Source organism: Leucopleurus acutus (genome assembly GCF_964270905.1).
Source record: "Leucopleurus acutus genome assembly, chromosome: 20".
In the NCBI taxonomy this organism is placed as follows: domain Eukaryota; kingdom Metazoa; phylum Chordata; class Mammalia; order Artiodactyla; family Delphinidae; genus Leucopleurus; species Leucopleurus acutus.
Window position 1 is genome coordinate 19822805 of NC_139162.1, and position 14418 is coordinate 19837222.

At 43.7% G+C, this 14418-nt stretch overlaps 1 protein-coding gene across 1 annotated transcript; it reads right to left on the minus strand.

Annotated features, from left to right (window-relative positions):
• Window positions 1-1228: 1228 nt before the first annotated feature.
• Window positions 1229-13739, minus strand: LOC309976819 (chemokine-like factor; the record flags this gene model as incomplete). The annotated part of the gene is made up of 4 exons (XM_082862599.1): window positions 1229-1345; window positions 3650-3745; window positions 8175-8333; window positions 13662-13739. 4 exons carry the CDS (start codon window positions 13737-13739, stop codon window positions 1229-1231), a joined length of 450 nt encoding a protein of 149 aa, XP_082718725.1.
• Window positions 13740-14418: the final 679 nt, after the last annotated feature.

Sequence of the window (14418 nt, forward strand, 5' to 3'; positions counted from 1 at the left end):
TGTTATATTGGCCAGTGGTTTATCAACTTTATTGGTCAAGTCTATTATTCTTGTTTGCTAATGTACACATTTCTGTTATTATCTCCATTGCTTCCCTAGTTCCCTTTGTGAGGGGAAACCTGAGGAATATAAAAGTGAGGGGTGGAGGGAAGCGTGCCAAATTTAGTAGCAAGGGTAGAGTGTGTGGGAGGAGCAAAGGGAGAGGAGGAAGAAAGGGGAGGCGAAACAATGTGGACCGGCAAAGGGAATTAGGGAAGTTTCCCCCAGGTGGCGCCCCTGGGAATCACTCACTCCCTGAGGCCGAAGCCGGCCTGCATCCGCCCTTGCATCCGCCCTTGCATCCGCCCAGAGGGCAATCAGCTCTCTCTGCTCACCAGCCTAATGATCTTCAAGATTCTTGTGGGCAAGAAGAGAAATCGCTTGAGGCCGTCCCTGAATTTGGGCGGGAGTTTGGCGCGGCCCTCAGCACGCTTTTGTATGGCCTTCTTCTCTCGCTGGCTGGGGATCGCGGGTTGTGCAGTGGGCTTGAGTGTGGGTGCAGTGCGCCCCCGGGATGCTGAGGGCGCCGCGCTTGTGTCCCGCACCGAGCTTGTGGATGGCGCCGAGCGCTCGGGATGCGCCGCACGGGCGACGTTTAGTGAGCGGGAGGGACGCCCCCCGGATTTCGAGTCCCCCGAACGTGCGTTGTCGTCTTCAGGATTCATGGTGGACCCCCGGGCCTGGTGGTGTCTGACGGGCCCCTCGGCTCTGAGCCTGCACGGCGGCGGCCGGCTCTCCCCGGGGAGCCAGCGTCGCGCCCCAGCGGCTGCCGGCCGCCTCTCCCTCGCGCGCACTCAGCTCTGGCTGCCGGCAGACAAACCAAGCCCTTCAGCCGCCCTCGTAGCCACTGGGATGCGACGCCGCTGCCTAGCCTGGGCACTCAAGGTCCCCTCAACGCCACCACCTCCGTGCTGCCAGCCAGCCGGGGAGCGGGCTCTGAAGACCATTTCGGGCGCTCCCGGCGCTTTCTCCTCTGCCTCCCGGGCCCAGGAACAGGAAAACCAGATCCCATAAGATTGAGGCGCTCGAGCGCTCCCTTGAAAGTTCAGCGCTGGGCCCACAGCTCCTAAATCTCTTCTTCCAGCTCCCATATAGAGATTAAAATGAGAACTGCAGAAAATATGTGTTAGAATAAAGAGATATGTTTAATAATTAGCATCAACTAAAAAGGAATATAAATTTACAAAACTTATAGTTTGTCATGAACAGCACTTTTCTGATAAGGACCACTTGGATTAAACAGCAGCTTCCGGTAAATGAGGGCCCCGTCGGCAATAGAGAGCACCGAGGCCACGAGTCCAAACACCTGAAACAAAGACACAGTGTCACTGCTGTGGCCATGGTCACACAGGTTTTAAGTGGTCTGCCCACCGGCTTCCTCTCCTGCGAGGGCACCAGGATTGCTCCCTACGCTGTCACCTAATACTAAAATGGGAAGAGACTTCAGAGATCATTTTATTCTCATTCCCAAGTTTTCCCAGTACCTTCCTAGAGAAAGGGAAAGGTAATTTAAGTGAGCAGAAACAATACTGAGGTGGTGTGGGCTCTGAAACCAATACTTGTCTGGATCTCTTGACATGCTCCTGGATATACTGTTTAAAGCCCTGCCGATGATACTTAGTTACTAATCAACATTTCTATACCCAATGATCAACTGTTTGACTTTCCTATTGCAAACTGTACTGGGGAAAAGGTCAGGTTAACACCAGCTCAAGCTTTAACCATGGTGACAGTAGCTGTGATAAGAGATTTGGAGAAATGGAGTGATAAGATGACCCAAAGTGAACTCTCAAAGGCCGGGCTACATCCACTTAAGGGGTGGGATTCTAAATAGGCCTCAGGAAAACAAAACTGAAGTAAAGGGAATAAACTAGAACATGGTCTTTAGGTACTCTGATGGCTGTTTGAGAACTGGTGCCGGGGCTGGAGAAACGGGATGTCAGTGTTATTTCACCAGCTCCATCCAACTGCCAAGAAATCTGGCTTTCTGGCTTCAGACACTGTTCCTTTTCCATCCTGAATCTCAAACGCAGCTTCCTAGGTTCTGACCACGCTACATACCTCCTACTGGTGCTTTCATGACTCTGGTACACAGCATGTTGCTGGTTCCTCCACCTGGAACCATCCCCGTTTCCTCCCCTTTAGTTCTGGCAAACCACAATTCCACTGCTGGAGAGAGGTGGCTGCTTCCTCTTCTCTGTGCCCCACAGTACTCTGTTAACAGCTCAGACACAGCTGCTTGCGCTTTTGTCTCCTGTACTAGGCTCTAAGCAACTTGAGGATAGGGCTTACATTCTAGTCCAGAGCTGTCTAAACGAAATATAATGTGAGTCACCAATGTAAGCCACATGATTCACTTAAAATTTTCTGATTGCCACATTAAAAAGTAAAGAAAAAAACAAGTGAAATTAATTTTAATAATATATTTTATTCAGCCTGATACATCCAAAAGAATGTAATTTTAACATGTCATCAATATAATAAAATTATAAATTCTACACTCTTTTGGGGGTAGCAAGTCTTTGAAATCCAGTGTGTAGTTTACACTTACAGCTCATCTCAGTTCAGACCAGCCGCATTTCCAGCGCCCAATAGCCACCTGTGGCTTGTGGCTCTATACTTTGTCAGCACCTACCGAAGTGCACTTAAAGAATGAATCAATGAGTGAATGAGTAAATAAGTGAGTGAAAGTAAACCCTATGCCTCATCCCTCTTTCTCCATAATTATCTTTAAAGACAACTAGGAGAGATTGCTATTACAGCACTCTGTCATTTCTAGAGTAATTCCCATCCCTCATGAAGTTGCTTTGGGCCTAATGAAGGAGTTGAAAAGCCATGGGTTCTGACATATGTGGCCAGTTCTCCTAAGTGGCCCATACTATGAAAAGACAAGGAAGTAGGAGGGAGATTTATTTAAGAAGAACTTGATAATTCACTTCTCTAGATCAGAACCTAGAAAAGCCAAATGATTTTGAACCCCCTGTAAGAAATCTAAAAAGAATATCAGATGGAACTGTAACTAAATTACTTGACTCTTCGTTTGTTTGGGCTTGCCTTCCAAATTAAACTTATTTGCTTCTCTTCAAGCAGTGTTCAAAATAATCCTTCAGTTACAAGGCTTCCTACCACCATTCCCTTACGATGACACATCTTCTATTAAATTCCATCTGAAGCAGGATCTGGACAAGAAGTAACTGAGCTCAGAACAGTCTGTCTCACATTAGCAAGTGGGATGTATCCTCTTCTTGAAAAGGGAGAGCTCTGAAATCCATCCATGGTTTGTTTCATTCTTGACATCAGGTTTCTGAGAGTTTAGTACTGTAACTGATTCCAGTAGCTTTTCTCAGTCTAGTCTAGCCCTACCTACCTATGAGAAATATGGAGGAATCTCTTTATTTGGTTAACTTCAATTTTAGCGTGAAATCATCTTCCTTGACGTTAATCAGGGCACGTGTTCACACACAGAAGTATTAAGCCATTAGGTACTGTGTACTGGTATAGAAGCCTCAAGGATGAATACAGTCTAGCTTTCTGTTCTTGTATTTATTCTTCAAGTACATTTGAATTCTGATCGAACCTGAAGGAAGAAACCAGAAAGACCTCCACTTACCCCTCCAAGGACTATGTATGTTGTGGTTTCTGGGATCAGTGCCAACACAGATATAACTATCATGAATACTGCTGTAACCACTGAGTTGATAATATCCTGAAAACACAGAATAGAAAGGTCAGCTTTACATGAAGATCACCAACAAAATGAATCAGCTCCCTAAAGATTTCGAAAGTTCCATTTTATTAAACAAATTTATTTAGTTTAAATAGTTTTATTTAGTTTTAGGAAGTCAAACTGCTGCAGTAAAATATCACATATATTGTATTTGGCCTGTAATGATGCCTAATGGGTCTCTTATCCTATGATACACCAATCATTTAACTCCTTAACAGGCTTATGTCTTTTTTATTTAAATGTAGTTGGAGAGAGAACTCATCTGGTTAGGAGTGGATGACGTATTATGCGGAACGTTTAAAGTAGAATGGTACACTGGGAAGTCAGGATGCTGAATTTTAATAATATAAGAGAAAGTGTGGAGTGCTCTACACCATACAATAAACAACTTTATAATGTTACTCCAAATGCAATTAATAAAACTTAGAGCTGGAGAAAGTGGTAATTTTCGGGAAAAAGCTCCCACGTATCTGTATGCAACAGCTGGCCAATTATGCAATTATTTTTTGATGATGTAGCTCATTCATTTAATAATTTCCTGAAATGAAGCATTTTCATTCTGAACTGTGGCTTTAAGAGGTGCAGCTTACATTTTGAATGGATGTGAACTGTGGGAAAGTTAAATTGTCTTTATTCTGGAAAGGTTTATGTATATTTGCAGATAACGGTAGCAAGAAGGAATTGTTAACACAGAAATATCAAACTTCAAAACTCTGGTAACTTAGGAAAGCGGTTATTACAAAGAAAATAGGAAGAGGTTCAACAGGGACAGGGTAAGATTAGATACATTTAGGCAGAAAAAAAAGTCCTCATTTGCAGGAGATAGTGAGTTCTAGGTTAATGCTCCTCTGTGCTGGGTATTTTTCTCTGCTTCAAGGCAATAGACCACACCTCTGCTTCAGACAGGCAGCCTTGCCTCCTGTTAGTAATTTGGCTAAGTGTATGTGAATGGCTTCAGATAAAAATGGTGTTCTAGGGAGTGCAGAGAATCACGGGGCGGGGGGGAACAAAAAGGATGCACCTGCCCCAGAACATCAGTGATCCTTAATGGTGGTTTAAAGCATTGCTTTTCTTTTAAAACCAAACATCAGTATGCCATGGAGTAGAATATAAATTTAATTACAAAAATGGAGATTTCACAGAAATTTTGAGCCTGTACTTCCATATCACCACAAAGCCCTGGGTTGGCTCACTTTGTGTGTTTTCTGTCCCTGGAGCACTTGAGGGGAATAGTCAGAGGAATCCTGCTCTACAAACTGTGTTAGTTACTGCAACTTTGGGACAATGACACATCTGTGTGCAGATGACCAAGCTCTTTCCCAATCAGTGAAGACAGTGGCCATCAGATAGAAGTATTTACAGGTTACCTTTTCCCCACCTACAGATTAATTGGAATCTTCAGGCATCTTTGTGTCCTTCACTTTTGTTATAGTGAAAGAGCCACAGACAACTTCTCCAGCTGTGCTCTGGCCCCATTCCCATCAACCACTCTGCTGGGACCTCACTGTTTATTACCCTCCTTTGTCCCTGGCCAGGTTTCCTCAACTCAGTGGTGGCCCCTCTAGTTACAGCTGTGTCCTTCCCTGCTCAGTCTAACAATCCCACTGCTTTGCTGTCACCTGTCCATTCAAGGCAAACCACTCTGGGAAAGGCCACTGGGGGCCTCTATTAATACAGTCAGTAAATATAGATTTTTTTTTTTTCTGGGCTTTCTTCCTTTACCTGTGACATTATTCACCCCTTCTTTCTTCTTGAAATGCTCTCTTCTCTTGGCTTCTGGGACATGGGTCTCCCTTGGGTCCTCTCCTGTCCTTCTCAGGCCACTCCTCCTTTCCACGCCAGATGTTGGTATTTCCCAGTCTTGCCTTATCGTCCTCTACTCTCCCTCCGAGCCATTCTCCCAGAGCTCATCTACCATCACGAGGTGATGACTCCCAAAGCTGCAGCTCTGACTTCTCTCCCCTAAGCTTCAGACCTGAACGTTTCCATCTGAATGCCCCATAAGCAACTAAAACCTTCTATGTCTCAAACTGAACTCGTTACATACCACTCGCCTTGGCCCTTCCTTAAAGCTGTCCTTCCTCCTATACTTCCTGTCTCATTACCCTCTTAAGACAGTTCTTTAAATGGCAGCTATCCTTGATTTTCCTGTTACCCAGGCCTATCAGTTTTCATCAACACTTTTTCTCACCAGCTACCGTTTTAACCTTAATTTAGGCCTTTCTCATTTCCATGTCTGGATTAGGATAAGAGACTTTTAAGCGGTCTCTGAGACCTAACTCTAGTTTTGCTCCTCTTCAAGCCATTATCGACACTGCCACCAGCGATCTCCTCAGATATGAGCTAATCATGTCACTCTCCTACTTAAAAACCTCCCAAAGCTTCCAGTAGCCTTTGGATTAAAACTCAGGGCATTCAAAGCCTTGCATGCTCTGACCTCCTACTGCCTTTCAAACCTCCACTCTTGCCCCTCTCTTCTTCACAGCCACTCAGAACTCCTGCAGGTCCTTGAGGGTCCAGCTCTTTCTCCCCGTAGACCCTCACACACACTGCTCCCTGTACTGGGAAAGCTCTCTCAGCCCCATATCAGTTGGCTAACTACTTTTCATCCTCCAGCCCTCAACGCAGGCGTAGTTTTCCTCAGGCAAGCCTGTTATGACTTGGTCCCCTTCCCTTCCACACCATCCGGGTATACACCTGTCACAGCACCTGTTATACCGGATTGCTCACCTATCTTACTTTCTGGCTACATTGAAAGTTTCTCAGGTGCAAGATTTGTGTCTTGTTTTATCCAAGAAGCTAGTATAGAATCTGGGGTTAGCAGCTACTTAATATTTGTTGAATAAATGATTTCATGAGATCAAGAGCAGAGAGGAATCTGGGTTTCATGATGGAGTAATAACTTAGTTGACCAATATAGCACCATTTCTAAGAGTACAGTATCAGCCAGGTGTGAGCCTCAGAGATTTGGAGACATGCTATACATAGGCCACGCTCCTTCTCAGTGTGTTCTGTTAACTTTGGGACTCCAAGTTTATTACTGGGATGTGTAAGAAGCTGCAGAGAATTACTACAGTTTGAGGAAAAAATAAATGCTAAAATGTGTTAGTTTCATTAACTTTGGAAAAGCGGAGTGTGAAGAGCAACTATGCGACTTTTTGGGCACAAGATTAACAGGATGTGGACCATGTTCATCATCTCCTTGAAGAAATCCTCGGGACAACTTAGCTTCGTCCTTTCTGCCACTAAATGGTATTACATACCCTGAGGGCCAACTGAGGAAGGCTTTGTAGTCTCTTGTCCCAGACCTTATACTTCAGTCAGGTCCAGCTCCAAAGTGTAGATCAAGGAGGATTTTGGAGAGGCGCCATGAAGATCCTGTCTATTTCCCAGCCTTCCACTCTGGGGACTTGCTCAGCTTGTGATCAGTCTGCAATGCTCATCGTTGGTCTTCAAAAGTGGTTCCAGGAGGCACCACGTTAAGGGATGCTTATGGTTTGAGAATAGCTCTAAAGTCCTCTCTTCTTAATACGGGTTTTATCAGCTTGGATATCAGCACTCTGGAATCCAAGAGGATGAGACAAGTGCTTTCACCAGTCCAGCCAAAGGGTGGAAGGGCAGCAGGGGTCTCAGAAAGGAGACCTATGGACATAGAATTCTGGGGATAAGACTTGAAAGAGGAGCAGTGAAGTCACTCAGTCCTTCCTAGAACCAGCTTATGGTCCAGGCTGAAGGGCCAAGTATCCCTTAGTTAGTATCTTCAACTTGCCTATTTTGAAAGTTTCCAGGCCATCTGGGCATTCCACTGGGCAGTTATTCCTAATGCTGTGAGTATGGCAGGTAAAGTCCATATGCTACTAAATAAGGTTCTACAAGATGAGTTAAAAATTATGTGGCATTAATGATTACAGACATTTTGAAGTAAGAAAATGTTGTGTTTTATTTGGCCTCTAAATTATTTTGATTTTCCATTTAGTGATCAGGGATGTGTAAGATGTAGATACTTGTGTATCTGTCTCCATTTCTATTCCCCAATTTTGAGGTCATATCAACGTGCATTTAAAAAGGAGGTAAAGATTAAGAATGCCATATAATTTCATTAACCATGATCTTGAATTTAAATTTCTTTTGAAGACCTACACCTACGTGAATTCTCCTTAGAAAGAAAGGTCTGAAATGTCAGCCACATCTACTGATAGATAGAGCTCAGAGGAGAATTTATGCTCCGTGGCTACCCTGGTTCCCTGAGAATCTCCCCAGAGCACATTAGCAGTGGGTAGAGTTCCTCCTTCCTAAGCCTGTCAGAGATTCCTTAAAGGCTTAAGAAAACTAAAGAACAGAGTTTATTAAAATGTCTTTCTATGGCAGGAAAAAGTAGTTAACTTTAACAGTGAAACTGAACACTTACAAGCAAAGGCCAAAATATACAGTCAATTAATTGATCAAGTCTGAGTATATATAAAACTATGAAAAAGAAAGTAACAGTGACTTCAAATCCAGTGACAACAATGTATGGCTCTGGGGCTTGTGCGATGATAAAAAGGGTCATAGATGTCACAGTTAGCGCCTATAGGAAAAAAAAAACATGATTTATTCAGTGATTATTGAATACAAGTTTAAGCTGTAAAAATGATCATTTCTAAAATAACGAAATAAATGGGTTTCTTCCATATACACACACATCTAAAAGAGGAAGACTAAAATGTATGGATGTTGACGTCTCTTTGTGTTTTAGAGAACTAGGTATCCCTCTCTGTTTTAAGTCTATTACTCCGCTTGTATACCTAATACCATCACTTCCCACATCTGTTCCCTTGATCTTTTTCCACTAAATATCTCCTTTTCCCTCTCGTACCTTCAATCTCTCCTCCTCCACTAGTTCCTTTCCTCATCATCCTCTAAACATATCTAAGGTTATCTTCTCTTAAAACACACATACCTTCCTTTCACCCTGCTCCCCACAGAAATTCCCATTTTCTACTTCGCCCTGTAATGCTTCTCCAAAAAGTCTGTATACTGGCTGATATAATTCCTTATCATCCACTCATCACTCCTTAACTCTTACCAATCTGGAATCTGCTGTCAAATTTAAACTTAGAATGTTGCCATGAAAAATACTGGGGAGGAAAGTTGAAAACAAATTGTCAGAGAAAAACAATTCTCTAAAGAATCCTGTGAGGAAGCAAAGGAAAAAAAAAAAAACCCAACAATTCTGATGCTTCACTTTTTAACACACTTCCTCTTATCTAAACATAATGCAATCAGAATTAACAAAAACTTAAGTGGAAAAAAAACCCTTGAAGATTATTAATCTAATCCAATCTCCTCATTTCCAAATGAAGATATAGAAAACAGAAATGAAAAGTGACTTAAAGGAAAAAATAAGCTGGGGGTCTGTCAATGTCGTGATGTTCTTAGGAGATACAGCTCTATCCAAAGTCTCTGTGTTCTTGGAAAATGGTTTTGTCAAGAGTCTTCCCTGGCTAGACTTTTATGATCAGTCTGTCAGCATCCACATTCTCTTTTTAACCTTAGATCTATATAGGCTACTTATTCATAATTCTTTCAATTACTTTATTAGTATAAAAGTAGCTTACCTTTAAACTTCTAAATTGGTTAGTTTGCTTACACAGTAAATATAACTAGTTACTAAATAACTCATTCTTTATAATTAATATAATTACCATCAGCAACATGTCATCTCAAATCACTTCATTTACTTTACTGAACCAGGGTCTTGAGTTCATGGGTTATGAAATCAAGGGTCACTTTTTCAGTCCCCATCTTCTGTAACCTTGGAATTTGGCACTGGTGATCAATCCATTTTCTTAACAGCTCCCACGATTTCAGTCACACTGGGTTCTCCCCTAATCCATACTAACAGCTCATATCTTTCCTAACTCCTGGCTTTTGTTTTCAGTTAGCTTTTAAATATTCCACTAATACCTCAAACATTTCTTCACCACTCTATGTAGACTGCTTTTGCCAAGATCATCAATGATTGCAAAATTACTAAATTTAACAAACATTTTTCAATCCTTATCCTACTAGACCCCCATGACTTATTTGCCATTGGCTTTTTCCTACTTTTCTACTCCTTGGCTCCCATGTCACCTTTTCTAGTTCTTATACCTCTGAAACTATTCTCTTGGTGGGTTTCCTTTTGCCCATCTCTTTAAAATGATGGCATTCCTTTAGATTCTGTCCACAACCCACTCAACAAATCTGGGTCTCTGTCCCAGGTCTATCCTCAACGTCTCACACATAAATAGCCATTTAGAATCTTTAATTCACCGTGTGCAAAACTGTCACCTTGCTCCTTCCTCCTGTATTCACTATCTTAATTGGTGATATGACCATCTATCTTTTCACCTGCCCCTGGAAACCTAAGATCACCGCTCCAACTTACTCCTTACAACTGACCAATCATCGGGTCCTGCTGACTTAATGCTTAAGCATTTTGGGAATCCACTTTGTCCCTAAAACCACTGCCCTTCAGTATCTTTTCCTTGAATTACCATGACAAAGATGTTACAGTAAAATTTCTAAAATAAAAATGTGTGCAATTCTTCACCTATTTAAAACCCTTCAATGGCTCCCCATGGTTTTTAGAATAGAGCCTACCTTCACCATGGTATTCAAAGTCTTCCATGACTCAGCTCCTGTCTACTTCTCTAACAAAGAGTTGTTCACAATTTATCCACAGGATAATTCCAATGCTCAATTTTCAGTCCTCATCTTACTTGAACTATCATCAGTATTTGACACAGTTGATCATTCCGTCGAGAGAGTTTTCATTTGGCTTCTAGGACACCATACTTTTAGTTTCTCCTGCCTCCCTAATTGTGCTTTCTCATTCTTCTTTGCTGATTCCTCCTTCTCTCTCCAATCTCTCTTTTTTTTAATTAATTAATTTATATTTTTGGCTGCGCGCGGGCTTTCTCTAGTTATAGTGAGCGGGGGCTACTCTTCGTTTCGGTGTCTGGGCTTCTCATTGCGGTGGCTTCTCTTGTTGTGGAGCACAGGCTCTAGGCACGCGGGCTTCAGTAGTTGTGGCACGTGGGCTCAGTAGTTGTGGCTCACGGGCTTAGTTGCTCCGTGGCATGTGGGATCTTCCCGGACTAGGGCTCGAACCCGTGTCCCCTGCATTGGCAGGCGGATTCTTAACCACTGCGCCACGAGGGAAGTCCCTCCCCAATCTCTTAATGTTGAAGTGTTCTGGGGCTCCATCCATGGTCCTCTTCTCCACTCTATGTACACTCATCTCTTGATGATCTCATCAGTCTTGTGACTTTAAGTACTTCTATTTCTGCAGTGCCAATCTCTCTCCTAAAATCCAGTCTTGTATATTCCAAATGCCTGTTCAGTATTGCCACTTGAATGTCTAATAGACATCTCTAAAGTGAAATCCAAAATTGAACTTCGGATCCTCTGCCTACATTTACTTCACCCACAGGCTTTCAGTGGATGGCAACTCCATTCTTCCAGCTACTTAGGCCAAAAACTTTGGAGTGATGTTGGACTCCTCCCTCTCCACACCACATCTGGTTCATCAGCAAATCTTGTTGGGGTTACTTTCAAAATATATCCGAAATGTGATCATTTCTTATAGCCTACTCCACTAACAGCCTGGTCTGAGCCGCTATCATCTCTTGCCCAGATTACTGCAATAGCCCCAACTCATCTCCTTTTTTTCTACCCTTGCCTCTGCAGGAATCCTCCTGTCCCCACCAGCCCCCACCTCCCAATCTGTTGTCAACATATCAGCTGGTGTAGTTTTTAAAAATGTTAGTCAGATCATATACAACTTTACTCAAAACCTTCTTCATCTCCCACTGTGCCCCTATGTCAGTCCACTCCCGCTATACTGGTTTCCTTGCTTTTCCTTGAACCCTTCAGGTACACTCCTGCCATAGGGTCATTGTACTGGATTTTCCTTTGCCTAAAACACTCTTCCTTCAGATATTCATAGCTTAACTCCCTCATCTCACTCAACGCTTTGCTCAGAAGTCACCTCAACAAGGCCTAACTTGACCATTCTATTCCTGCAATCTTCCTCTCCAACCCTACCTTCCCTTACACTCTCTTAGCTGGCTTTAGTTTTCTTTGTTCCACAGCACTTACTCCCTTCTAGAATATTACACCATTTATTTATTTATTGTGTTTATTGTTTGTCTTCCCTGCCCTCCCACCCCAATATGTAAACTCCATGTGGACAGGGATCTTTGCTTTGTCCCCTGATATCTCCCAAGAGCCTGGAACAGTGCCTGGCACATGGCAGGCTTTCAATAAATATCTGTTGGCTGAAAAAAATAAGGTAAAACTCAACTTCTTATGGTTTGCTCATAAATCATGCTGGTTTTTTTTTTTTTTTTTTTTGCCTCCACGCCTTTGCTCAGGTGGCTGTCCCTTAAACCCTACCCAATGTCCCCCTAGGACGTTTCCTGACACCTCCTTGGTTAGATGCCTCACTCTGTGCTCTAACTTCATCCTGTCACACATCACAGCTATCTGCTTGTGTGCCTCTCTCTGACTAAACTGAAGGACTCCATAGTCAGGGACTTTTGTCTTGGGTGTCTTTGTTGTTTCAAGTCCTAACTCAGGGCTGGGAATACATTAAGTATTCAAAGTTTTGTTTTTTTGTTGAGGGAATTAATATATCAAAAATGAAACCTTTCTGGAGACTATAAAACCAGAAATAGAGGAATGATAAATGTGTTTCATTCACACTATAGAATACTTTGAAGCATATACAAATGATAATAAAGATTTATAATTATATTTAAAAAAATGGAAACTTTCTCACAAAATCCCATTTCTCCTCCAGTGTTCCAAAGCTTTCAGTACCTGGCATAAAACCCCAGACCCTCAGGTCACTTCTTTCCTGATTATTTACTTCCAACCCAAGCTAATCTCTCCGTTTTCTGAACTCCAGAGTAGTTTTCTAAACTTCTTTCATGCATTCTGACTTGCATTACGTCATAGTTATTTCTCAGAATCACAGACTTTGGTGTGAGAAGGACCTTGCGTGCAGTTTGTTCTGCCCACTCACCTGAAGCTGAAATCGCCATCACAACATGCGAAGTGCTCATCTGCGCCTGCTACCTTTTCTGTCTGGGAATGTACTGCCTTCCCAAGTGGCCACTTAATTTTGGCAACTTTCCCAATAAAAGATTCTTCCTCATAATAAGCAGGAATGTTTCCCTGTAACCTCTAACTTTCCACCTCCTCTCCTTATATGTCGCCTCTTTAAATTTTAAGAATTATTTTTTTCCTTCCCCTTTTCTCTTCTTGAATTCCTTCAACATATTCTCTTATGATAATTTCCTCTTCTCTAACTAGCCAGGTCGCCTTCCTCCAAATGACGATTCATTCTCTCCCAACCTCTGCCAGAACTGGCTGCAATGCTCCTGGCATGTCTGACACCCCAGGAACCAGGAGTTCCACCGTCCTTGCTCTGGACTATATCAGCCTTGAGCTCACTCACATCAAAACTGCTGAGTTCTAGCAAGTAAACACAGCATCCACTGAAACCCCTCGGTGCTTTTGTTTTTGTTTTTAATCTTGTTGGCATCTGAGTGGTACAACTGCAGCTACCTCCCCTGGTAACCTGGGTACCTGGTTTGTGGGTCCAAGTGTGGGCCATTCATGTAGGTGTGCGGATTTTGCTTTATGAGTGAGTCCGTAAAGCCCCTGATAGGGGAGGACAACGCCCTATTTCTCTCCTCCTACCCTCAGGGTGCAGAGCGAAATGCCTTGCCTCTAGGAAGGCCTTGACAGAGGTTCAACAAGGTTGAAAGAGAGGACAGGGTATCGGCTTCATGCTTTGCAGCCCTACCTCCCTGCGGGGGAGCGCGCTGGGACACCGTCCCTCACCCCGAGGCCCCGCCCTCACCAGCCGCAGCATCTTCACGTGGCCATTCACGCTGAAGCAGAAGGGGCGGTGCCTCGGTTTCAGCTTCAACGTCGGCATCTCGCCTAAAGACCCAGCAGCAGCACTTCTCCGTCAGTTCCCCTCCTCAGCGGACAGCTCTGCCAGGCCTCACGCCGCAGCTGCAACGGCCACTGTGGCCTCGAGCCGCTCTTGAAGGCGGCCCGCCGTCGCGGCGCGCATGCGCAGTTCACCTCGGCCCGCACTTGGGTACATGCGGCAGCCACCCTGACCCTGTCCGCCGGCACCTACTGGTGGCCCCCGGTATGCGGAAAGCCAGGGTTCGCGCGCAGCGTTTCCTCAGACCTAGAGGGGAGCCAAGCAGGCCAGCTTCTCCCCACCCCCTAGTTGTCTGTCCAGTGGGAACGTTGGTCGTGCCTTTGTTAAAAGATAAATTGAGGCATATTAAAAATTTTAAGATTTTATTTGAACAAAAATGGATTCAAATCGGGTGGCATCTGAAGTTGAATCCGGCCTCTGTACCCTGCCACCGAATTAATCTCGGAGACAGAGTTTTGGGTGAAGTAGAAAAGTTTTATTGCTTTGCCAGGCAAAGGGGGCCACAGCTCGCTGATGCCCTCAAAACTGTGTGTCCCAACTTGGAGAGGTTAGTCAGAAGGTTTACAGTAATTGTTCAAAGAGGGCGTGATCAGCTCCTGGACATTCTTCTGATTGGTTGGTGGTAAGTGGGAGTCAGCACCATCAACCTTCTGGTTCCAAG